The 26,180-nt window shown below is 44.5% G+C and overlaps 1 protein-coding gene across 4 annotated transcripts in view; it reads left to right on the forward strand.

The window, feature by feature from the left end:
- ABCC5 (ATP binding cassette subfamily C member 5) overlaps window positions 1–25,896 on the forward strand; it is an 84,993-nt gene extending 59,097 nt beyond the window's left edge. For all 4 annotated transcript variants that reach the window (XM_014846204.3, XM_070509330.1, XM_070509329.1 and 1 more), the window contains 10 exons: window positions 1,248–1,401; window positions 1,493–1,621; window positions 3,385–3,571; window positions 4,953–5,042; window positions 7,343–7,532; window positions 11,292–11,451; window positions 19,308–19,386; window positions 20,412–20,525; window positions 21,428–21,592; window positions 24,419–25,896. In XM_014846204.3, coding sequence (XP_014701690.1) covers window positions 1,248–1,401; window positions 1,493–1,621; window positions 3,385–3,571; window positions 4,953–5,042; window positions 7,343–7,532; window positions 11,292–11,451; window positions 19,308–19,386; window positions 20,412–20,525; window positions 21,428–21,592; window positions 24,419–24,520 — 1,370 coding nt within the window. In that variant the 3' untranslated portion in view covers window positions 24,521–25,896. The remainder of the gene's footprint in view (window positions 1–1,247; window positions 1,402–1,492; window positions 1,622–3,384; window positions 3,572–4,952; window positions 5,043–7,342; window positions 7,533–11,291; window positions 11,452–19,307; window positions 19,387–20,411; window positions 20,526–21,427; window positions 21,593–24,418) is intronic.
- Window positions 25,897–26,180: the final 284 nt, after the last annotated feature.

A 26,180-nucleotide genomic window follows, 5' to 3' on the forward strand; every position in this document is an offset into this window, starting at 1 on the left:
TTGGCATTTTCTCCAGATTGCAACTTGTGTTTAGGCTAAGGACCCATCTGATTTTTCATCCTCCATCTAAGTTCTCTCATTTGATCTTATTTAACCTAAAAACAAGTTCAGAGGATTGAGTTAGTGTAAAGGCTTTGGACAGGGGCATCTCAGATTCCAAAACACACATTTACTTGGGGGTAGTGCATTGGTCCTGGACACCTACCGCCTACAACCTCTGGCAGGTTTTCTGGATGCTACATGGCCTGTGCCAGCACCAGAACTTAATACTCCCCTAGTGCAGAATAATAGTAATGCCGCCTGACATGTATTGAGGGCTTCCTGTGTAACAAGCAGTGTGCTGAATGTTCTGTGTGCATATCCTAATCCTCACAGCAGCCCTCAGAGGTGGGTATTGTTTCACCCTCTGAATGCCTGGGGAAGCTGAGTCTAGAAAGGTTGAATAACTTGTGCAGGATCGCACAGCTGTTAGATAACAAAGCTGATCTTTTTACCCCAGAACTAATGTTTTTAACTCATGCCCTGTGCCGCCTCCAGAGAAGCATGTGTTTCACATGCTGATCGGCCAGTGTAAAGCCCATGGTCAGAGATAACAAGGGAGCAAAACCATCACTGATACACAGAACTGATGCATGACACGATCCCATTTCTGTTAAACACACGTGCGCACACACAAATAGAGAAAAGACTGAAAGAAAAAAATCAGTGGTATCAACATGTCTGGGATTTGCATGAAAATACTTCAGCCAAAAAAAGAAAAAAAATGTGAGAGAGAGGAGATAGCCAAAAGGAGATGAAGAAAATGTTGATAACTGTTGGATATTCTCTTGACTTTTGTGTATATCTAAAACCTTCCATGATGAAACATTTCTTAAATGTTAGGAGGAGTTCATGGGTATTGGTAAGAATATAAATTGTTTATTTTCTTTTTTGCATATTTATTTCCCAAATATATTCTACAACAAGCATATATTACCTGTAAAGGGGGAAAATTGTTTAAAGGGGTTGGGCAGCATAGTGAACCAAAAAGAGGGCACAGGGAAGAAAGAATGAATTTTCTTGGGAAAAGAAAAATTAGAGCAACCAGGTTTCTAGATTTTTCTTTGATCAGACTGTTTAGAAGACAACACACAAATTTCAGATAGGCATTTAGGGGAACCTCTTTTTGTTTTCTTAAACTTTTGGTTCCGTCTTCCCTGTTTGCGGATCCCAACAGTCTGACACTTGTTCCTTTCCGGTTTCCCCAGTCGATGTGCGCCTGCCGTTCCAGGCCGAGATGTTCATCCAGAATGTCATCCTGGTGTTCTTCTGTATTGGAATGATCGCAGGGGTTTTCCCATGGTTCCTCGTGGCAGTGGGGCCCCTCTTCATCCTCTTTTCAATTCTGCACATTGTCTCCAGGTAAACAAGAAGTGTTGATGTCTTCCAGGGCAGAGGATGAAGCCAGAGTTGCTAGTCTACCACTCTGACAAAGAACTCATTCTCTCTCCAGGGTCCTGATTCGAGAGTTGAAGCGTCTGGACAATATCACACAGTCACCGTTCCTCTCCCACATCACGTCCAGCATACAGGGTCTTGCCACCATCCACGCCTACAACAAAGGGCAGGAATTTCTGCACAGGTTAGTGCTGATGGGGGCCAGAGAGCTCAAAGGGGAGCCAGCATCCCAGCGTTTAATAAGAGTCTAAATGGCCTTTCAAAGCCAGAGCTAAGGATTATAAAGCTCATTACTTTATATTTAAAGTATACTATATTTTTTATACTATATTTAATGTATCAATGATTTAATGATCTCTGATTAAAATTCACTTGCTTGCTGGAACTCCTCTTCTGAGCAAATGAGAAGACGAGAAAACAGCTTTGGAGTCTATTGGTTTTTGGCTCTGAACAGCTATATTTGATAGAATTTTGCTCTTTTTTTTTTTGAACAGTAAAAGAGTCATTGACATTAGAGTGACATTTTACTTAGATGTTGAACATTGTTTATATGAGAAATTTATGTTCATAGATAGCATTCTGGAGAGTTGTATTAACAAGAGATTGAAATTAACCTAAATGTTCTTCATTAGAAGACTGGTTAAATAAGCTGTGGTATCCCCATGTGGTGGAATATTATGTGGCCCGTAAAAAGAATGAAACAGCTCTCTAAGTACTAACATGGAGTGATCTCTCAGATGCATTAGTGAAAGAGCAAGGTACAGATGTGTGTGTATGGTATGCTCCCTTTTAAGTTTGTGCTTATATATATAACGTTTAGAATATCTCTGAAAGGATACGCAAGAAACTAATAGTTGCCCAACTGGAAAGGGGAACTGAGTAGCTTGGGGATGGGCAAGAGAAAGACTGACTTCTCGTGGTAAAACCTTTTATACCTTTTAAATATTCTATTTTGTGCATATATTGTGTATTCCAAAAATTAAGTAATTAATTTTAAAAAGAAAATCTAGAATAGAAAGCTTAGGTTAAATGACTCAGAAAAATACATCCTGACTTTAAGTGAAAAAAAGTAAAATATACTGTGTACATGTGTGTATACATATACACTTAAATGTGAGTGCATTGAAAAAAATCCTGGGAGGAAATGCAGCAGAATATTAACTCTGGTTTTAAGTGAGTGGTGAGAGTACTGGACTTTTGCATTTTCCTATTCTGTGTCGCATTTTCTAAATTTTCTCTAAAGAGCACATATCTTATGTAAGGAGGAAATGTGATTTTTTTCTAAAGCAAAGCACATTTGCCTGGCAAGACTTCCTTCTCTGGAGTTCTAATTGTTTGCAGCGCCCGAGCCTTCAGATGGGGTCTGCTCTGCTCCCCAGGTCTCCTATTGACAGTAGTGTCTTGCTCCTTCAATGGCAAAAGTTGTCCAGGTCTTTTTTACTGTGGTTTAGCTCACTGTTCCTGGCTCTTTGCCTCATGGCCTTGGGAACCAAGTACCATTCTGCCCAATGGTGGTGCATCAGCAGACAATTTCCACTTTCATATTCATTCAATTTTTCCTGGTCTTGGGTCATTTCTGCAGTTTGCCTTTATATCTCTTTCTTTGAGAAAGTGACCCCAGACCTAAGACATTTTTCTGAAGCTTAACACAACCTCTTTATTTTGTCTCATTCCCTCAGCTTTCCAGATGCTGTCGAAGTAGATATTTTTCCTAACATCTTTAATACATTTCTTTGAAAGGGTAAAACTAGAAAACCCCATGTCCTCCTGTGAGTGGAGCCTGGAATACTCTGTACTTCTTAAGTTTCCCTATCATTCTCCTACTTACAAACAGGAAGTACTTAAATCTTAGCCCTCCATCTGTAAGTCACCGAAGCTTTGACATCATCCACAACCAGGGTTGTATGCTACTTTATTTGCCTATTTGATGTTCTGTCTTCCTCACAGGTATCAGGAGCTACTGGATAACAACCAAAGTCCTTTCTTCTTGTTCACGTGTGCGATGCGGTGGCTGGCTGTGCGGCTGGACCTGATCAGCATCGCCCTCATCACCACCACCGGGCTGATGATTGTCCTCATGCACGGGCAGATTCCCCCAGCCTACTCGGGTCTTGCCATCTCTTATGCTGTCCAGGTCAGTCTCTGGGATGAGGGCATCATCTTGGCTCGTGTGAGTCCTTCCTGTGTTGGCCTAGGAGAGGCATGGTAGGGGGCTCTGCCCTAAGCCTCTGTTTCACCTCCCTTCTCCTGGTCTGCTTCAGCAGGAACAATCTGGACTTGGCTGGGGCGGGGAGGATGGGAGAGAGATAAGAGTCATTTATAGGAATAAAGGGATTTAAGTCTGTTGCATGTATTTAAGAAATAGGTGCTCTTTTCTTCATAAATAAACATGATTTTGAAAATAGTTTCTTACTTGTAGGTTTCTGTGTTCACCACCTTCTCGTCTCTGGCTTCTTCCTAGTCTTCTAAGAAATACTGTATCCTCAATATACTTCTTCTGTGCATTTTATTTTCAGGCCCCTGGTTTGCCTAATACTGTTACATATGTAAACCCTTCTGGTCCCTAAGGATGGTTGAAGGTCTTTAAATAGCTCAAAGAACAATTGGGAACTTGAACACTGACTAAATATTTGAAGATGTTAAAGAATTATTACTACTTTTTTAGGATGTGATAGTGGTATTGTGTTTTTAGAGTGTTTATGTTTTAGAGAGATATAAGCTAAAATATTTATGGATGAAATCATAGGCTATCTGGGATTTGCTTCCAAATAATATAGAGGGCTGGGGTGTAGCAGATGGAAGAATGTTGGTTATAAGTTGGTAATTTTTTACAATGGATGTTTGGTACATGGGAGTTCATATACTGTCCTCTCTGCTCTTATAAAATGTTCAACGTTTTTCCATATTGGAAAGATAAAAGTTAATAAGTAACCAAAGGAAACCCAAGAAGAGAGAGGTGTCTTCACAGATACCCAAAGGTGTCTGTCCACGTTGTGCAAATTTACTTGATTATCAGATGGGGAAGAATGTGTATTATATATACAGCATTGCAGAATCCTCAGTCTGAGGTGCACAGGGGCTCTGCGTGCACTTTTTGCAGCCTTATTTCTCTTATTTGACTTTCCCAGAAGTATTGTCACTGGTTGCTCATATATCTCCATTTGTCATGACTGCCATGGCAGGTCCAGGCACAAGTATGAAGCCGGAAGTTATTCAGCTACACATGCATGTTACTGGAAATGAAAAGATAGGTGGAGAATGTTTGGATACAGGAAAGGTAGTGCCAGCAGAAGCGTGATGCCCCCTGCATTCATTGAGAATTGCAGTTGACTAGGGGTTAATAGGCATTGTCTTAAATGTTTGCAGAATGACTCAGTCCCTAAAACCAGCTGCTGCGGATGCCCAGGTCGTTCTTACAATTGAGTTCTGATCCCCTAGATGAAGGATGTTTTCACTGTTGGCCCAGTATGTATTTATAATGAATTCTTTCTTGGATTTTTCCTTTCCATTATCAGTTAACGGGGCTGTTCCAGTTTACCGTGAGACTGGCATCCGAGACAGAAGCTCGATTCACGTCGGTGGAGAGGATCAACCACTACATCAAGGTCAGGCTGCTCCAGGCCTTTCACTGCGTCTGAGCCTTCCTGGGGTTGTTTTACCCTTGTACTGCCGCAGGTGGATGTGCAAGGAAGACGCTCGTGCTCTCTGCCTTATCTTATCCTGTGGGAGAGGACCAGCAGTCTCTCCAGCTGGAGATGTGTGGAACGGAGAAGAGAATAGCATAAGAGTTTCCAAACATATTTGTGAATTGTGTCTGATTAAGACCTTACGTTCATCAGCTAATTTCCAAAATGTTTAGAATCTTGTTAGTGAGTTAAGCTGACTAATGTACCATTTTCCTTACACTGTTTAAAACCACGTATTGTTTTAAATCTTAGTCTAGTTTACTTGTTCTTAACCAGGGATGGCTGTCAGGATCCCCTGCTGAGCTTCAGGCAAAGGCAGACGTGGGCCTCATCTCTGGAGATGCTGATGCTGTAGATCCATCACTAATTCTAAACTGCATTCACGATTTAGAAACCAGTTAATTTAGCTGATACTGAGATTACTTGGCTCTTCCTACCTTCCCTCAGTAACCTCTTGTCAGCTGTCTTGTCATGGGGGAGTGGCTTGCTGGTGTCCTAATTGTAACTCTGAAAATAGTTTTGTATAGAGAGACACAGAGTCCTGACGAATGAGGATTTTTTTTTTTTTTATAATGAACCAGCTCGTAAGTTTTCCTGCAGGCATGGTAGGAAATAACTGTGGAAAGGACTTTTTTTTTTTCCTTTTTCTCCCCAAAGCCCCCTGGTACATAGTTGTATATTCTTCATTGTGGGTCCTTCTAGTTGTGGTATGTGGGATGCTGCCTCAGTGTGGCTTGTTGAGCAATGCCATGTCCGCGCCCAGGATTCGAACCAATGAAACACTGGGCCGCCTGCAGCGGAGCATGCGAACTTAACCACTCGGCCACTGGGCCAGCCCCCAAATGAGGATTCTTAAAAGTTCTCATCACAAGAAAAAAAAATTGTAGCTGTGTGGTGATGGATGTTAACTACATTTATTATGGTGATCATTTCACGATGTAAACATATATTGAGTCATTATGTTGTACACCTGAAAGTAATATATCATTTATATCTTAATTTTAAAAAACAATTAAAAAAAAGAAAAATGACCCTTTCAATTGAGAACTAGCATATTATGTAAACTGCATTTTCTAGCATTGTTTTGACAATGAACCTCACTAGTCATAGGATATTTCTGAAACTTAGAAATTCAGAAAGGATGGCAGGTAGCTATCAAATATATCTGCTAATAGGTGTTCCTCATGTTTATACATTAGCCTCTTTGCCCAGTGCTCTTGTCTGTGGGCAGGTGTACATACAGGTGTGTAGTGTTCGATTTAACGTCGCTGTTAGTGAGAGTCTCTTGCTGGAGAGGTCAGGGTGATGATCAGGCATGGTACAGAGTGGACCCTGCACAAGCCAGTCACATTTCTGAGGACTGGCTCCCCACTGCCAGTCCCCAACCTGGATGCCTGTCCCAGCATGGAGTCCTTCCAGCTCGGAGTTTTAGACTTCAGTTCCTCACTCGCTGCCCAGCACGTGATAGTCTTTGGCCCTTATTTCCCTATAAGGCTGTGAGCCCCATGATTAGTTGCCAGAGAGTTTTAAAACATTGGGGGTATGACTGTTGGTAACAAAAATTACCCAAGCGGTTGTATTAAATACATCATTTTGAAGCTAGAATGGATTTCCGAGATTGTGTAATCCCATGCCCACAATTGCAGATGAGAAAATGAGACCCAGAGTGAAGAAGTGGTATATCCAGATCGCCCAGCTGGTTAGTGGCTGGGAATTGGGAATAGAGTCCATGTCTCCTGGATTGACCAAGATACGTCAGAATGCCAGAATCTGATTAAATGTTAGTTTCCTTCCTTTGGTTTAGGCCAGTAGTTTTGAAATGGTGGAATTCTATTTCGAGTGAAATATTTTCGAAGAATTCCCATAAAAACTGCCGTGGTTGAAGAGGCATGGAAGCCTCATGCCCCACCCTTGGCCTGCACGGCAGTTGTATGGAAGAATTCCGTAAGACGGAAGGCAGGTTGAAAGCCACTGCCCTTCCCCAGCTGCTGCTTGCCAGCCATTGGAAACTGCTTAGTGTGAACTTAGTAGCTGTTGTGCTCTGTCTAGTTTAGTGGTGATAAGCATTTACTGCCCAGGGAATCTTTCACAGCAAGGGGACGGGATGGCAGCCGCCTCTCCGTGGCTGTGGTTGTCCTGGTCTCACTTCCCTATGACAAAGCCTTGCAGCTCCCACAGAATCTGTGGTCAGTCTGAACCAGCCACTTGTGTCTCCCCAGACCCTCTCTTTGGAAGCACCTGCCAGAATTAAGAACAAGGCTCCCTCCCCTGACTGGCCCCAAGAAGGAGAGGTCACCTTTGAGAATGCAGAGATGAGGTACCAAGAAAATCTCCCTCTGGTTCTGAAGAAAGTGTCTTTCACCATCAAACCTAAGGAGAAGATTGGCATTGTGGGACGGACGGGATCGGGTAAGGATGTGCAGAGGCCTCTCTGGAGAAATGTTTGAACCTATGGGAGTGAAGTTGGGGCCCATGATTTGCTGTTTACTGAATATCACTCTTATCCCTTTAAACCAGATCCCTGTTAAATGAGTGATTAGTGTCTCAGGTCCCCTGAAACCAGTGTTCTAGGTTTATTTTCAACCCGGCTTTGATAACATTTAGCACTTTTCCTAATCATAGAAGTATACATCCTCAGTGTAGGAGACTTGGAACGTATAGCCAAGAGCAAAGGGAAAAGCACCTGTAACTCCCCTCACCAGAGATGATTACGTTAACATTTTTGTGGATGTCTTGTTAGGCTTTTTCTTTCTTCCTTTTTTTTTTTTTTTTTAAAGATTGGCACCTGAGCTAACAACTGTTGCCAATCCTCTTTTTTTTTTTTTAATTGCCTTTTCTCCCCAAATCCCCCCGGTACGTAGTTGTATATTTTAGTTATGGGTCCTTCTAGTTGTGGCATGTGGGACATCACCTCAACATGGCCCGATGAATGGTGCCATGTCCGAGCCCAGGATCCGAAACGGCGAAACTGTGGGCCGCTGAAGTGGAGCACACGAACTTAACCACTCGGCCACGGGGCCGGCCCCCTTGTTGGGCTTTTTCTATCAACAAGTAATGTTTACAAAAACGGGATCCTTTTACCCACACTGGTTCATGGCCTGCTTTTAAAACTACCAAATATTTTTCATGTCAGTTAGTATTCTATGACATGATTTCTATGCTGTATGATATAAAATTCTATTTTATGGATGTACCATAATTTATATTTAACCAATGAATATGTTTATATTTCTATGAAGTCAAAATACACAAAAAATGTAAGGTCTCTATGATGCATTGCCAGTATAGCCTCATATTTATCAGAAGCTAACTCAACTCTAAATAAGGAACCTATATTGCTTTCAAGACAGAAATTATTTTCTTGGTCTGACATCAGTTGCAGAGATAGAGAATTCACCTTCATTTTAGACATTTTACATCACTCATTCTTAGAAGGTTTTACTATATGCCCTTTGGATTTCTAGGGCCAAGACTTGAATGATTAGTTTCTTTCCCTGTCCTTCCTGAATAACATTTCAAAGTCTGAGTCTCGTCTCCTATTAGTAACCTGTTTGCCCGTGTATGTGAGGTCTCTCTGGCTCAGTTCTCGTTAGCTCTCTGGGCTCCATGCTTCCTTGGCATCGAAACTCTTTTAGCTTTTTTTTTCTTTCTATTAAAAAAAAAAAGCCTTCTATCTTTTCTGGCCAATTTACTTTAAAGAACCTGCTAAGAAGAAAAGAAAAAGTCATTTCCTGCTTTCTGTTTGAAGGCATTATTTCATGTCAAAACAAGACACTGCCTCTGGGTTTCTTATACTGGAAAGAGAATGTTCAGCCAAGGAGGATTACCGCCCCCAGAGCTCTTGTTTTGCTCTGTCCCTCAAATCCCCTCTCCTGCACTGGCCCGCAAGGGCACGCTGCTCTCCTGAAAGCTCTGCCTGATGTCCCTCCCCATGATTTCCCTTTAACTCAGGTGAGACGGGCAGAAATATTCACCGAGACTTTATTAAACCATAAATGGTGACAGAAGAGAAATCAACAAGAAAAACAAAATAATTATAAATAGTCTGACTTACAAAGTCTAAACTCTGGTCCTAATCAGCTTCTTCCAAGTCTCGTCGACCCCTGGCTCTGCTGTGATCGCAATCAAGAACACCACCGTGAGGACTTCATTGCCCCTTTTGCCAGCACATTCCATCAGTGCAAAGGTGGTCTAGATTCGGAGAACTAGAAAATCTTCCAGTCCAGGTGACCCCAGCCTAGGCATCTTTTGTTAAAGTGGAACAGCTTGACCCGTTTATTGGAGCGCCATTCCTTCCTTAGCTCAGACGTTAAAACAAGCGCTGTCTCAGCACAGCGGGAAGGTCTCCCGCCTTCCTTATATCTGGGTGAGGGGCCACTACCCAGATCCCCCAAGCCAGATAAAGCCCTTCACTTCTAGGAGGGGAAGGCCTCATTAAGAATTGTCCTGCTATGAGGATTTGGATTTCCCAACTCGTTTCTCGTAGATGGATGTGAGGATTGCTGCCTGAGGAAGGTGGATGTTACTTTGGGTTCGTTCCCATTAGGTTGTTTGACAGGATTCTGCCCAGGGGACAATCCCGACAGGGGAGATATGGCCGCATCACTGGGGCAGGGCAGGATATTGGTACCCCCAGTGACAGCTGAATAGAGAGTCGTGAAGCTCTCAGGAGAGGTCTCTCAGAGCGTGGAGGCAAGAGGAGGGTAGGAGGGTCAAGAACCAGCATCCCGCTAAGGAAAACTGGTCTAACCGCTAAAAGCCTGCAGTTCTAGATCTAAACTGTGGGTCCGAGTTGCAGAAAGGTAGATGGGACCATGTCAAGCTTTTGGGGAGGGTGGGGGTGCTATATACAGAGAGCTTTTTAAATGTTTATACCCTTTGACCTAGTAATTTCAGTTCTGAGAATCTGCCCCAAGGAAATCATCTGAAAAGTAGGAGCAAAGTTTGAACCATAACATTATTATAATAAGTTTTAAATAAACTGTGTGTCCAAAGTTAGAGGACTGGTTAAGTAAGAAAGAGTACATCACATGATGGAATATATTGCAGCCACTAAAATTTTATTTTGAAAAATTTTTAATAATATGGTTGAGTTCTTATTACATAATGTTAAACAGGAAAAGGCAATTGCAACATTGTATCTGTGATGTGTTCTCAACTCTGAGGAAAAGATTGAAAGGAAAGTGTCAAAAATAACAGTGGTGTGATTATGGGAGATGGATATTAGCTTCTTGAATTACTTATATAACTTTTAAAATGAAGATTCAATTAAGAAAAGCTGTTCTGCTTATCACCACAATACTGAACTCATTATTTTGTCCCCAAACCTGCTTTTCTGCCACAGCTCCCTATCATGGCAGAGTCATCTCCAGCCACTTACTGACTCAAGCCAAAACCTCCTCCCCTTGTGTGTTCACCCCAGAACTTCTTCCATCCTCAGCTGCTGTGGTGGCGATGGAAGGCCTTGCCTTGTTTCTCTCTCAGCTGCAGTAAGGGGACAGAAGAGAGAGAAGACATCTTGTCCTCTGGTTTGCCCCTAGCTGTTTGCTGTAAGATTTCTTGTTCTCCTCATTTTGCCTGAGAAGCATTAAAGCCTGTGTCCCCATTCCTAAGGTGAAAAGGAGGTATTTTTCCTTTTTTTTTTTTTTTTTTTGAGAAAGATTAGCCCTGAGGTAACATCTGCCACCAATCCTCCTCTTTTTGCCAAGGAAGACTGGCCCTGAGCTAACATCCGTGCCCATCTTCCTCTACTTTCTATGTGGGACACCTGCATGTCAGCATGGCCTGACAAGTAGTACATAGGTCCACACCTGGGATCTGAACCGGCGAACTCCAGACTGCCGAAGCGGAACGTGCAAACTTAACCACTGTGCCACCAGGCCGGTCCCGGCATTTTTCCATTTTACTGTTATGACAGTGTAGCAGTCCCTCCAAAGTCTTCTCAGGCTGAAGCTGTGATTTAAATGTATATGCTTGGGAGCTCAGGGAAGTTCATCGTTTTTTTTTCTGTTTCTGGCTATCATTTGATACAATATCTCAGCTAATCAGTCAAAATAATAATTGAATAGAAATCGAAAAATAGATGATTTTGCCCTCACAATAAACCAGTTTTGTCCTCACAGAATTTGCTAATTGAGCTACTTTTCTGCATGTCTCCTGACTCATCAGGGAAGTCCTCTCTGGGGATGGCCCTCTTTCGTCTGGTGGAGTTATCCGGAGGCTGCATCAAGATCGATGGAGTGAGAATCAGTGATATCGGCCTGGCCGACCTCCGAAGCAAGCTGTCCATCATTCCTCAAGAGCCGGTTCTGTTCAGTGGCACCGTCAGGTGAGGATCTGAGCGCCCATGTGCTTCGCGCCTCATTTCAAGGTCAAGTGGGTGTGTGAGAGCCTCCATCTGGGACCCAGGTCCCTCATCTGGGACTGAGATCTAATGACCCCTGGTTTAGTGCTTTCCCACTACACCGTGTGCTTCCCATTGCAGAAATAAGGGGCAGCACCACTACACAAGCCACTTCATTAATACAAAACAGGGCCTGAAGGCCCTGCAGCCTGGTGGTAAAGAGGTCAGAGAGATCTGAGCTCAGGTCTCTGCTCTGTGACTTCGGACAAGTTACTTGACCACTCCTAAGCTTGTTTCCTTATCCATAAAATAGGGATATTATTAAAACTCGTTGTTGTGAAGATTGAGTAAATTCATACAAATTATACAGCACAGAGCCTGGCAAATGGTAAGCGTTCAATAAATGGTAGCAGCCGTCATCAGCCTCATCACCATCATCTTCCCTCATCCACTCGGCACTCTCATCTCTCCCAGATGCGCTCAACGTTGCAGTTCTAATGATGGTTTTTAGGCATTATTACTATTCATGTTTTTCCATATCCCAGTATCTTCTCCCACCTTTGATACTTAGTCTGGAATGATGCCTCTCTCTGAAGTCGGCCAGCATACCAAAAATAAAATTCCTCTTCTTGACCTGTTAAAATAGTTACTAAGAAGGAAATATATTTAATCCCATTGTCTTTCCCTATACTTCATCTTCCCTTTAGCCTTAAGCTTTTTTTTTTTTTTTTTGAGGAAGATTAGCCCTGAGCTAACTTCTGCCAATCCTCCTCTTTTTTTGCTGAGGAAGACTGGCCCTGAGCTAACATCCGTGCCCATCTTCCTCTACTTTATATGTGGGACGCCTACCACAGCATGTAGTGCCAAGCAGTGCCGTGTCCTCACCCGGATCCAAACCGTCAAACCCCAGGCCGCAGCGCCACCGGGCCGGCCCCATAGCCTTAAGCTTTTGCATGCTAAAAACAATGGGGTTCCATAATTCGCATTCATTTCTATTCAAGTTCCCTCTCTTTCTAAATAGAAGCAGCTTTAACTTTATAGTTGACCTAGATAGGGCTTCTTTTTTTAAATCATTCTAAAAGTAATATTGCCATTTCTTCTTTAATTTTTAGCAGTTTCCAAAAGGCATGGGACCAGCTTAATTTCAAATAACCGCTGGCAGTGTTCAGACTTGTTTTTAAAACTAGGTCCTCCCCCTGCACCCCCTCCCCCGCCTGTTCTTCGGAAATGGTATTTGAACTCGCTGACTCAAGGAGGTTTGGTAGATAAGCTGAATTCTCACCTATGTTCGTGGAGAGTCAACACTCCTGATGTGTTTGTTTTGGCATTCCTCTAAAACTCTCATGAATTTGAGGAGCACAGACTGGATCCGTTGATGATGCTATCCTTCCCCTCAGGTTCTGAGGTCAAACAAGCAACAGCAGAAGAGAATTTGAATTTTTTTCTTTTCTTTTTTCTTTTTTTAAGATTGGCACCTGAGCTAAAACTGTTGCCAACCTTTTTTTTTTTTTAATTCTTCTCCCCAAGGCCCCTCAGTACATAGTTGTATATTTTAGTTGTGGGTCCTTCTAGTTGTGGGAGAATTCAAATGTTTTTGAAGATTCAGGTCTAAAATGAAGAAATTGAGAGGTGTTGCCAAGTCTGCTCTTCCTTCCCATGAATCTTTCTTTTTTTGGTGAGGAAGAGTGTCTCTGAGCTAACGTCTGTTGCCAATCTTCCTCTTTTTGCTTGAGTTATTCTGTGCCAGACCCTGCTGCTCTAGAGAGCAACAACAGTAACAATAACAGTTGCAGCTAAACTTGTCGAGGACTTACTGTGTGACAGAGCCTGTCCTGAGTATTTTAATTGTATTGATTCATCAAATCCTCAGAACTCCGTGAGGCACGTGCTGTTATTCCGACTTTACAGATGAAGAAACTGAAGCCCTGAGAGGTTAAATTATGTGCCCAGAGACAGGAATTTGCACCTGGGCTGTCCGGCTGCAGCCATGCTCTCGGGCTCTCCGCTCACTGTATTGCCTCCTGAAGTTATCACGACCTTGAGGAGAGGTCTGTCTGTCTCTCCAAAAACCAGAGTCAGTCCTGCTACCTCGGGGGTCTTGACTTGTTGTTACCTTTCTTTTTCCAGCATCTTCAAAATCTCCTCATCTGCTTTTAGATTTGCACAGCCCTCCCTCATCTTGAAAAAACTTTTCGCACTCTCTCTGCTGCTCTCTTTACTCTTTTTCATTTATTCTATTGTCCCTCATGCCTTTTTTTCACCTATAACTTTTTTTTTAACCTAATTTTGCTCTTCACCCACTAAAGGCCAAAGTCAGGGCAACATTTCTGAATGACTATTTTGAGCTTTCCTTTAGCTTCCTGACAGAAGGTCCTTGAGTCCCAAAGTCTCCTGCCCTGAGTCCCACGGCTGCTAAGGAGGCGTCCACCCCAGACAGGACAGTGTGGCCCAGGACAGTGTCTTCCATGTACCAGGAGGGGATTGCTGTATCCTCTCACACTCTAGGAGATATTCTTGGCCTCGTTTAGCACTGGCCAACAGGCGAGCTTCGAATATTGCTAAAAATAAAGAACCAAAGGTGAAAATGCTCTTTTGGCAACATGAGGACTCCAGGAGTTCTGACTCTTAAAAATAAATGCCTTCGTGTTCAGAGGCTCTTCTTTCTCTCCGTCCACCCCATTTGAATACTTTTGATGCAGTGGAGGCATGACTTTGCTTCCGTTTCTATCTGTGGGTCAGACCCAGGGCCATCTGGCTGCTCTGATGAGGCTGTATTATTTTTCCTTCCTGACTGAGCTCCCTGTTGAGATCAGTCTGCCTTAATGTGCGTGTAGACCACCTGCTGGTGTATGTAAATGTTCCTTAGTATCTGGAACCCTCTGCTTCGTCTTCAGAGGCTCCTCCGCTGGTGTGATGGGCCTGGGGGTTGAATGTCAAGCCTCTCAATGTGTGTGGTGAGTCTTCCCCACAGAAAATCTGAGGAGGCAGCTACTCCGTGAGCAGGCAACTGCACGCTGAGGTGCTTACCGTGTGTCTAATGAGAGGTATCTGATGAGCTTCCCAGGTCCGTTGGCTTCCTAGGGATGTCACAACAAAGTACCACAAACTGGGGGGCTTAAAACAATAGAAATCTATTCTCTCACCATTCTGGAGGCGAGAAGTCCAAATCTGGGTGTCTGTAGGATCATGCTCCCTCTGGAATCTGTAGGGGAGGAGTCTTCCCGGCTTCTTCCAGCTTCTAGTGGTTTGCCAAGCTGGTGTTCCTTGGCTTACAGATGCGTCATTCCAGTCTCTACCTCTGTTGTCACATGGCCTTCTCCCTTTGTGCGTCTGTCTTTATGTGACCCTCTCTTATAAGGACACCAGTCATACTGTATTAAGGGCCCACTCTGCTCCACTCCTCCAGAATGACCTCATCTTAACTAATTCCATCTGCCATGACCCTGTTTCCACATAAGGTCACCTTCTTAGGTACTGGGGGTTAGGATTTCAACACATCATTTTTGGAGGACACACTTCAACTCGTAACACTAGGCATCACTATATGGTATTAAAGAATGCTCCCAAGACGAAGTCTATCCACACACTCCTGTCCTGGAAACCAACATTGTGGACTCCTCCTGTCTTGAACATATATTTTTTGAGGTCTTACTCTGTGCAAAGGACTCAACTCAGCAGAGGTGGGAGGAATCTGAACAACTAGGAAAATCCAAACCTAGAATTAAACAATCCCGCCAGAAAGAGGTAGAGAAAGGGCAGATTTAAGCAGTAGGTGATGGGGGCCGGCCTGGTGCTGCAGTGGTTAAGTTCGCACGTTCCGCTTCTCGGCGGCCCGGGGTTCGCCAGTTCAGATCCTGGGTGTGGACATGGCACCGCTTGGCAAAAGCCATGCTATGGTAGGCGTCCCACATACAAGTAAAGGAAGATGGGCATGGATATTAGCTCAGGGCCAGTCTTCCTCAGCAAAAAGAGGAAAATTAGCAGTAGTTAGCTCAGGGCTAATCTTCCTCAAAAAAATTTAAAAAATAAAAAAAGCAGTAGGTGATGGGCTAAACCAGCAATCCAGAAAGTGCAGTGGTAAGCTGTAGGTAGCAATTTATCAAGTTACTGGTGCTGGGAGTTCCAGTGGTAGGTAATTTGGATTTTCCACAGGCAAACAGATGACAGCAGTGGAGACTGGACAGTATTTCGAGACTCCATGTATAACGGGGAATGCAGGAGTAGAACCAGAACAAGCTGGAGCCCCAAACCTTGGGAGCCTGAGCTGGCTGTCTACAGAGGAACTTGGGCACATGGAAGGACAACGGGGATTGAATTACCAGAAGTGAATTGCAAGGGGGAGATTCAAGCTCAAGAAGAGGGTCTGGTGACTCTAGATGGGAACCACAGTCAGAGCAGGATGCGGACCCAGAGCAGCCCAGCCCTGAACCGCACAGCAACTCTGGCTGCAGTTCTGCTCCCTGAGGTTGGAGCTGACTCCTTGTAGTGGGCAAGGTGGTCCTTCAGCACGGAGTCCTGTGGCTTGGCTGTATAGAGACCGGGGCAGGCAGCACGAGCAGGAAACCAGGCAAAGCAGGACGTGACCCCTGTTTGGAACCCATCATGATTTCCCACGGGGCGGGGTGCCCCTTCTTTCTAGGTTTGATAAGGACTTCCAAAAGACTCTTAAAGAACTCTGAGGAACTTGTTTAAAAAGAATAAGGACAATAAGACAATAAAAATGATAATAAATAAAATGATTTTTTTAAAAAGCTCTCTGAGGGGGCCGGCCCCGTGGCCAAGCAGTTAAGTTTGCACGTTCTGCTTCAGCAGCCCGGGGTTTTGCTGGTTCAGATCCTGGGCACAGACATGGCACCGCTCATCAAGCCATGGTGAGGTGGTGCCCCACATGCCACAACTAGAAGGACATAGAACTAGAATATACAACTATGTACTGGGGGCTTCAGGGAGCAGACGAAGAAGAAGAAAAAAAAAAGAAAATTGGCAGCTGATGTCAGCTCAGGTGTCAATCTTTAAAAAAAAAAAAAAACGCTCTGGGGGTTATGGTTCAAAAATGAGACCTCTGTTGCAACCCCAAAGGTCAGGAATTCTGCTGTAAGGTATGAACAGACTCCATGAATAGGAGAGAGAGTATTTCATCATGAAAGCCTGCATTGCCACCTGGGTAAATGTACTTGGAGGATTGTCTTGCTAACCCTGCCCTTTGGGAATCCTAGAAATCTTTGTTGAACCAGGCAAAAGTGTGATTAACCTTGTATCTCTCAGACTCGGACAGAAAACACAGGTTTCATTTTGTCCCTAATCTGTTGGTCTATCGGTGGAGAAGTTTCCTCTAAAAGGCAGCTGGAGAGGAGAACAATAAATACGGAACTCGCCAACCCAGATGCGTGTGCAGACAGACTCCGAGTGTTAGAGGGAGAAGGAAGATCAGGTGTGTCACTGTCTCCTGGTTTTGTCTTTTTGATTAGAAGCAGGTGAAATTTGAACGTCTCCTTAGATTTAGCCCATGGTCTGCGATCGCGTAGTTTTAGATTATCAACAAATTGGACTACCTTCTTAATTCCTAGACAGTATGCCTGGTAGAGGACAGTCTCCCCATCCAAACCTTCCACAGCTAGGACTTAGCAGAACTATTTCTGATCCTGGTACTCAGGATCCTGAGATCATGGTGTCCACTTGGAAAATGGACTGAATATGTGAATCAGAAAACCACCAAGCACTGCAACCAGGCATCTAACGTGTCCACATGTACCTTGTCCATTTGAAAGTGTTTTCTGTGTTCCAGGCACTGTACATAGACTTTCTCTAATGTTTATAGCAACCTACCAAGTTGTGTCACTATATCCCCATTTTATAGATGAGGAGACTGAGGAGTAATTTGTCCAAGGTCATACAGATAGTAAGAGGCAGAGTGGGGATTTGAGCCTGCCTGGATCCTACTCGTGTGCACACTCTCCTAGTTGTGACACACTAGTGCTTCTTACCAGCAAGTCAAATAAGAATGGGAGGAATAAGTTCTCTTACTAGACAGCGTTCATGGGATGCAACAGTGAATAAGATCCAGACCAGGATCCTGATCCAGTGCTGGAGAGAGAAATGAACAGAGTGACGAGTGCCATCATAAGGGTGACCCTAGGGACACCTGATCCAGCCTTGAAGGGTCAGGAGAGACTTCCAGAAGATAGCATCTAAGTGAGACCTGAAGGACAAGAAGGAATCATAGCCAAGGAACAACAACAATGGCAATAATATAATAATAATAATAGGTCTCACACATGCAGTGCTAACCCTGCAGCACGTGCTGGTAAGTGCTTTATGCACATGGAACAGAGTCCTTGCAACCACCTTTTGAGGGAGGTACTCTTTTAGCCCTATCTTACATGAGGGGACCGAAGCATAGAGAAGTTAGGCTAGCTTGGCTAAGGTCACACAGCTGTAATTGACAGACGCTGTGTAGGAGTCAGGTTCCAGAGCCCTTGTTTTTACCAGGGTCTCTCAAGCAAAAAGGTGGGGAGAGGGGCACATGTTCCAAGTGGGGGAAGCACGTGTGCCAAGGACAGGAGGCACAAGAGAGCAGAGCCGGTTAGAGAGCCTCCCAGGTGATGGAGATGGCCCAAAGGATGTGAGCCAGGCATGTGCCAGCCTGCGCTTCCTCCTGTCAGGTACAGTTCTGTGATAATGACCTGCTTGTATTTGCATGCTCGTAATTAGTAACCCCAGACATGGAAACAAATGTGGGACAGAGCTAAGGTTCTCCCAAAGACTTTCCTAGTTTCCTTATGCCAAGCATAATTTTATGAGCAAAGTAAATTACACTTAATACCTTTCAGGTTACTAGACCTGTAAATGTGATGTTTAGATCAAGACAAGATACCCAAAATTAATGTAACATCCCAATTTCCACCAAATAGCTCTTCCACCTCTCCACCCTCCTCCTCCATGGCAAAGAGCTTTTTCTCCTGACTTTAACATTTCCAGAAATATCTAGTCCTGTTCTTTTGCGATCATCCTTGATTTCCTTGAGGTAGATACCGCTGGTACAGTAAGCAAGAATAGTCCTCAAACTGGTTTTCTGTATCAGTAAATTCCTTCCTCTTGAGTTACCCTTTATGTTCTCCCTTCTCTGCAGGGGACTCTTCTTTGTTTCCAGGGGTCTGATTAGAGGTGAATAAAACATTAGCCAGCCCTGGTGGTCTAGTGGTTAAGACTCAGTGCTCTCACCGCCGTGGTCCAGGTTCATTTCCTGGTCAGGGAGCCACATGACCTGTCTGTCAGTTGTCACACTGTGGCAGCCGCATGTTGCCATGATGCTGAAAGCTATGCCACCAGTATTTCAAATACCCGTGGTGGACAGATTTCAGCAGAGCTTACAGAGTAGAAAGAAGGACGTGCCACCCACTTCTGAAAACATTAGACATGAAAGCCGTATGAATAGCAGTGGAGCGTTGTCTGATGTGGCACCGAAGGTGAGAGGATGGCACGAAAAGACCAGGCAGGGTTCCGCTCTGCTGTACAGAGGGTTGCTAGGAGTCAGAATCGACTCCATGGCGCTAACAATAACAACAACAAACATGTACTAACTTTTGTTTTGTGTTTTGCATATCTTTTATAAAGAAAAGAGAGGCCTAGTCTGTTCTCAGAGACATTCCTGGGACGGGCAGGCATCAGCAAGCGCATCTCAGCTCCTGCCTGTGGCTGGTTGGGGAAGGAGCCATCTGTGACCTTGAGTGGTTGGAGCCCTCCTTTTCCTGTGCATGTTTGAACTTTTACTGCAGACAGCCTCTGCAGCGTGGTTGCTTGCATGTTGGATCTGAGAAATTCCTATTAATGTTTCTTTCCAGATCAAATTTAGATCCCTTCAACCAGTACACTGAAGACCAGATTTGGGATGCCCTAGAACGGACACACATGAAAGAATGTGTAAGTAAAGAGCAGAGGGAGAGCCTTGCTGGAATTTAAAGAGTGGAAACACAGTGATGCTGTGGTCACCCTCCAGCCTGCTCAGGCTGCCTCTGTCCAGCCAGCCTGCCCCTCTCCCTCCAGGAGGTCTGTGGAGGAGCCCTGGAGCAGGCACTCAGGCACTCAGAAAGGGCATAAAAGTTGATATCTCCTGTCCCTCCCCTTTCCCCTGCCTGTAGTCCTACTGCTCTTTTATTCTCCATCAATTGAGAAAATATTAATGACAACCACTCAGAATTCAGTAATGCTTTTAAATTAATTTCTGTTAATCATAACAATAGAACATGCTTTTGAAGCATCTATGTATGTGCAAAAGATATATCATTTATTGGGTCTGCAGAAAGCATGCAGTGTGTGTATGGATTCAGAGCCCTCTTAGAATAACTCAGGCCCCCTCCAGGGGCCGCAGTCTCCAGATGGATACTGCTAGCCTGGAGTAGGGTCTCTTCTGCCCCTGGGTTGAGTCAAGCTCAGGATCCCCTGTCCTAATTCAACTAGATCAGCTCTGCTTTTATCTCTTTTATATTTGGCTTCCCCAAACAATTTAATTTGAAGACTAGCTTCTATAGCTTAAAATATATATATACATGACAGCCATGGGCCTACAGCTTTAGACTTCAGAAATGGGGTAATTTTGTTTACCCTATCTCCTATGGCAGGACCATATTTTCAGTGGCCCCCAAATTAGGGTCACTATCTGACAGGATTTAGGGACATAAAAATGTTGGAATTTCTGGGACATTTTGATGATATGAAGCTAAGAGAATAGTATATTTGATATATGGACTGTCCTAGAAAATGTGGATCCTGGTACACATGATCATCACACCTTTACCTTCTTTCTAGATGAGCCAGGTTCTTGGCTAATAATTCTTTCATCTGTTTCAGAATAATTTCCTTTAGCCATTAGATTTTTTATAAAATTTAGTTTCTTTTTTCCAAAATTTACTTTTTACCCTTGTAATTTCTACTTTCTTTCTCCCTAGATTGCTCAGCTACCTCTGAAACTTGAATCTGAAGTGATGGAGAATGGAGATAACTTCTCAGTGGGGGAACGGCAGCTCTTGTGCATAGCGAGGGCCTTGCTCCGTCACTGTAAGGTAGGGCAGGTTGGCGGGTGGTGGGAAGGGGAGCAGTGGAGAAGAACGGGAAGAGGGAAGAGCAGCCTTTCCCTGGGGCATGCGGTCCGAAGGCATTCCTGGCTCTGAGCCCAGTGGCATTTTTTTAAGAGAATGCCCAGAGATGTTTCTAAATTAACCTTCGTGCAGTTTGAGTATATGGGTGTTTTTTGTTTTTATTTTGAACTTCCCTGAGTCTTTAGTTTCCAAGGGCGACTTCTGTTTCTAGTCAATGAGTAGTTGTAGTGCTGGAAAGCAGGAACTTAGAGGATTTTAAAACTGTAAGAGATATCCAGGTCATCATCCAGTGCCTTCACTTTATAGACCAGAAAAGGGAGGTCCAGAAAGATACTGTACGTGTTTGGAATCACAGAGCAAGTTGGGGCGAGTATTTTGTTAGATGACTATGATATATATATTCTGGGGTTTTTTTGAGGAAGACTAGCCCTGAACTAACATCTGCCAATCCTACTCTTTTTGCTGAGGAAGACTGGCCCTGAGCTCACATCCGTGCCCATCTTCCTCTGTTTTATATGTGGGATGCCCACCACAGCATGGCCTGCCAAGTGGTGCCATCCCTGCACCCGGGATCCAAACCAGCAAACCCCTGGCTGCCGAAGCGGAACGTGGGCACTTAACCGCTGCACCACCAGGCTGGCCCCTGATACATATATTCTTTTATTGGTAGAAATCAAGGCAGATGTATGGGCTTTAATTATATCAATTCTAAACAAAAGGGTATTTTCACATATGTCTGTGGCTACTTAGAAAAAGCAATATATGGTATGAAATTTAAATAATGAAATACCGTTTAGTAAAACCTAGATTAACCAGAATGCTTAAGGAATTGGTTGGATCCCTCTTTCTCCTCTCCTCCTTGGCAGATTCTGATTCTAGATGAAGCCACAGCTGCCATGGACACGGAGACAGACTTACTGATTCAGGAGACCGTCCGAGAAGCATTTGCCGACTGCACCATGCTCACGATTGCCCATCGCCTACATACAGTCCTAGGCTCTGATAGGATTATGGTGCTGGCCCAGGGACAGGTACTGAGCCCTTGGGGGACCTTGGCTTGGCATTGGCCTTGTCTGGGAGGAAAACTGGCCCCTGGCAAGGATGGGCTGATTGCCATCTTAGCGTGGTTCTGAGCATTCAGTTAAGCAGCCTCAGCTACTCTAGTGTGGTTGCTGTTGGGAGGAATACAGCCCTCCCACTCAAGGGGAATGAGTCAAGGGCATTCTTCTCGGGTTCTCATTTTACTTTATTACCTGTTCTCCTCTTGCTTGTAAACAGTGACACTTTGACTTAGGGCAGAGCACCTGTGTACTTAGTGATTCACTCACATGCACAAGAATCACCCAAGGCGTATCGAGACCGGCCACCACATGTTTGCTTTTGCCATCATGCAGTGGTGCCAAACTTCTTATCCTGCCGTTCCAGGCTTCCCCACGATCTGGCCCAGGCTAGCCTTCTTCATTTCCCGCTCTTCCCTTGCAGGTGCTGGTACTGGTGGCTATCGTCAATCTTGCATCCCCTAATCTTTTTCCCCACTGTTTTTACTTAAACACTTCCATCTGCCTAAAATGCCCTTTCCTCTCGTTCCCTCTCCCATATCTATCTGCTTACAACCTGCCTCATCGGCTTGTAATTGTGTGATTCCCTGTCTCCCCTATTAGACTGTATGCTCTCCAAGGGCAGGGGTCCCACCTCATTCATCTTTGGGTCCCTGGTGGGGCTCAGTACTACATTTCTTTGCACATGGCAGATGTTACATAAATCTATGTTGGACAGATACCTCCTTTGAGTGCCCCTGAGATGGAAGTAATTAATGATTTGGCGGAAATAACAAACCAGTTACAGTGTGGCTTGCCTTCTGTTACCAATGATACTGACTACCGTAACAGCTACTTCTTTTTTTTTTTTAATTTTTTTTTTTTCCTTTTTTCTCCCAAAGCCCCTTGGGTACATAGTTGTGTATTTTCAGTTGTGGGTCCTTCTAGTTGTGGCATGTGGGATGCCCCCTCAGCATGGCTTGATGAGTGGTGCCATGTCCATGCCCAGGATTCGAACCAGCAAAACCCTGGGCTGCCAAAGCAGAGCGTGAGAACTTAACCACTGGGCCACAGGGCCAGCCCCCATAATGGCTACTTCTATTGGCTGTTTACAGTATGGCAGCCACTGTGCTAGTGCTTTACATATAGTCTCTCAGCGTGTAATCCATCATCACAACCACTGACAGAGAGACCGCTGTTATTAACTCCACTTTACAGAAAAGAAAACTAAGACTCAGGGAACTCAGATACCTGCCTCAGGGCCACGGGAAGTGGAGGGTTGGGGCCGAAGTCAGGCCAGTTACTCCAAAGCCAGTGCATTACACTCCCCCACTGCCCTGTCTATTTGTGGAGAAATATTGAGAAAAGCATTTAACACGGCTGATTTAGGCTGGGTGTCAAAGCCGAGTTCAAGAGAACATGGGGCTTAATGATTTTTCTCCTCACCCTGAAATTATGTTAACATTCATGGTTTTTTGTTATTTTCTTTGTTTACATTATCCTAAACGTTTCCCAAGTTTCTATTATACATTAGTACATAGGGCTACTACTCTGTACGTAGATATGAAATGGGACGTAATAAAAGAAGGTAATGGGCACCGAAAGCACCTTCTGGGAAATTCTTTCTTAAAGACACATCCAGACCACTCTGTTTCTGTGGGTGGCTCGATGTTTTTTTGGAATGGGGAGTGATTAGCTCTTTATGATGGACTCTATCCTTCCCTTCCCTTAATTTGTGTTTCTTGTTAATTAAAATCTCCCTGTAATTTTAGGAAAACCTGAAAAACACAAAAAAGCTTAAAGGCAAAAATAAGATCACAAGTCATTTACCCCCCAGGGGTAAGCATGGTTAATACATTAACTTAGCCCCCAGGGCATTTTTCACGCACCTGTACACACAGACTCTAACAGATAGGATGCGCTGTGCTCTAGACACAATACCAGGATGAAAGAGGCTTGGAGAGCAGGTGTTTATTATCCCACGTGGCAAGAGGCCAGAGGGGTGGTTATCCAGCAGGTCGGTGATGTTGGGCTCTGCGTCATCTTCCAGCCCGTGCCTACCCTTCCCCTCCTAGGGGAGGATGTCTGCTCTCACACCAACATTATATCCTCACACCAGTCTTAAAGGAAGGACACTTTGCCCTTATTCCTATCTCTGTTGGGCCAGACAGCCTTTCGTAGAAGCACCCAGGAGACTTCCCCTTATATCTCCTTGGCCAAGGTTGTGCCCCATGCCTTTGCCCTGCAGCTGGAGAGGTTGGGAAAGTGAGTATGTGGCATTTTCAGCCTCTATCATGGGACGCAGGTTCTGCCAGTATATTGTTCAATTTTCTCCTGCAATATGATTTTCAGTGGCTGCACTGAAGTTCATCATAGAAATGAATAATTGACTGAGTCACCCCCTTACTCACTTCCTTTTTTTCCCTCCAGCTGGCCATCCTGAGCTGTTTCGTTCCCATCTATAGAATTAGATCTGCTTGCAGAACAAGATGACATTTGCCTGCCATGAGTTGTAATTTTTTTTTCCCCTCTAGTTTATAGGACCTTGTTGATGGATTCCTTTATAGCCAAGGCTGAAAGAATTGAGATTTATGTGAAGGAGGTCTGAAGGTCTTTCTCTCTCACTTTTCCCTTATATTTTGCTTAGTTTAAAAAAAAAAAAAAGGGAACCCATTTGGGCACAGCAGGGCTAGTTGAATTGTCACCCTGATTGGATCCTCAGGGGTCTTTGGGGTTTGTCCCCATTCCTAAGCAGTGGCTCCCCTGAATCACCCCGAGTGTCCCCGAGTCACATTCTGATGCCATCTCCTTCCTTTGCAGGTGGTGGAGTTCGACACCCCATCGGTCCTTCTGTCCAATGACAGCTCCCGGTTCTATGCCATGTTTGCTGCTGCGGAAAACAAGGTCGCTGTCAAGGGCTAACTCCCCCCACCGCCACCGCTGAAATCTCTTTTCTTTGGAGCATTGCCATTCCCTGCCTGGGGCGGGTCCCTCATCGTGTCCTCCTGCGAAACCTCGCCTTTCCCGATTTTATCTTTCGCACAGCAGTTCAGGATTGGCTTGTGTGTGTCACTTTTAGGGAGAGTCATATTTTGATTATTGTATTTATTCCATATTCATGTAAACAAATTCTAGTTTTTGTTCTTAATTGCACTCTTAAAGGTTCAGGGAACCGTTATTATAAATGTATCAGAGGCCTATAATGAAGCTTTATACGTGTAGCTATATCTATATATAATTCTGTACATAGCCTATATTTACAGTGAAAATGTAAGCTGTTTATTTTATATTAAAATAAGCACTGTGCTAATAACAGTGCAAATTCCTTTCTATCATCTTTGTACAGTTTGCTGTACTAGAGATCTGGTTTTGCTATTAGACTGTAGGAAGGGTAGCATATTGTTCTTCTCTAGCTGGTTGCTTCACGGTGCCAGGTTTTCTGGGTGTCCAAAAGGAAGACGTGTGGCAATAGCTGGGCCCTCCAGCGGCCCCCTCTGCCCCCCCCCCCAGCCGCAGCTACTCCAAGGCGGGGTAGGGGGTCGCTGGCGGCCGCGCAGAGCACCGTGAATTCTCAGGGCTGCTGCTTTGTGTCCTGTTGTCACGTCACTGTTTCTGTCGGGAGAGCAGTGGGGCAAAGCCCTGGACCCCTTTTCACTCCCTCCGTCAGGAATGAGAATCACAGAAACATTCCTCGGAGCGGGGGCGTTTCTCTCCTGCCTTCCTCTTTTTGCTATTGTTTCTAAACAATAATCGAGTCTGTTCACAGAGGGTCCCACTGCCTCAGGTTCCTAACGCTGGCCACTGCACAGAGCTCTCCAGCTCCTAGACCTGTTGGCTCCACACCCTGGAGCCAGCTGCTGCTTTCTCCGGTGGTACTTTTTCATTTGCCTGGTCCCACACCTCCACAGTTCAGTGACGGGGTTCAGGATTTTGTGGGTCTGTTTTCCTTTCTCACTGCAGTTGTCGCACAGTCTCTCTCTTTCTCCAAAGTCTGCGACTTTAAGCAGCTCTTGCTAATCAGTGTCTCACACTGGTGTAGAAGTTTTTTGTACTGTAAAGAGACCTACCTCAGGTTGCTGATTGCCGTTGCCGTGTGGTTCGGTGTGTTCCCGCAAACCCCCTTTGTGCTGTGGGGCCAGTCGCTCAGGTGGGCGTGGTCGCTGCTGTCATCAGTTGAATGGTCAGCGTCGCATGTCGTGACCAACTAGACATTTCTGTCGCCTTAGCATGTTTGCTGAACACCTTGTGGAAGCAAAAATCTGGAAAAAGTGAATAAAATTATTTTGGATTTTGTAAAACTCTTGGTGTATAAAGTAGTTCTCTGGGAAGGGAGCAAGATGTCTTTGAATGACTTTGGAGTACCGGAGCCTTGGATCAGAAAATCCAATGATGGAGTTGCATCTGAGAAGGACCAATAGCAGAGCTGGTTGGTGGCACAGGGCATGGGGCCCAGCATGCCTGGAATCATCTGTGCTGGGCCTTGGTCCCTGCAGCCTGTCTTCACCAAGTAAAGCTCCTGTGCTGCTTATCAGAGGGCGGGGAGTGGGGAGGGTGAATGGTTGTGCCGAAATATATTTAAAAT

Source organism: Equus asinus, chromosome 5 (assembly GCF_041296235.1).
Source record: "Equus asinus isolate D_3611 breed Donkey chromosome 5, EquAss-T2T_v2, whole genome shotgun sequence".
Lineage (NCBI taxonomy): Eukaryota > Metazoa > Chordata > Mammalia > Perissodactyla > Equidae > Equus > Equus asinus.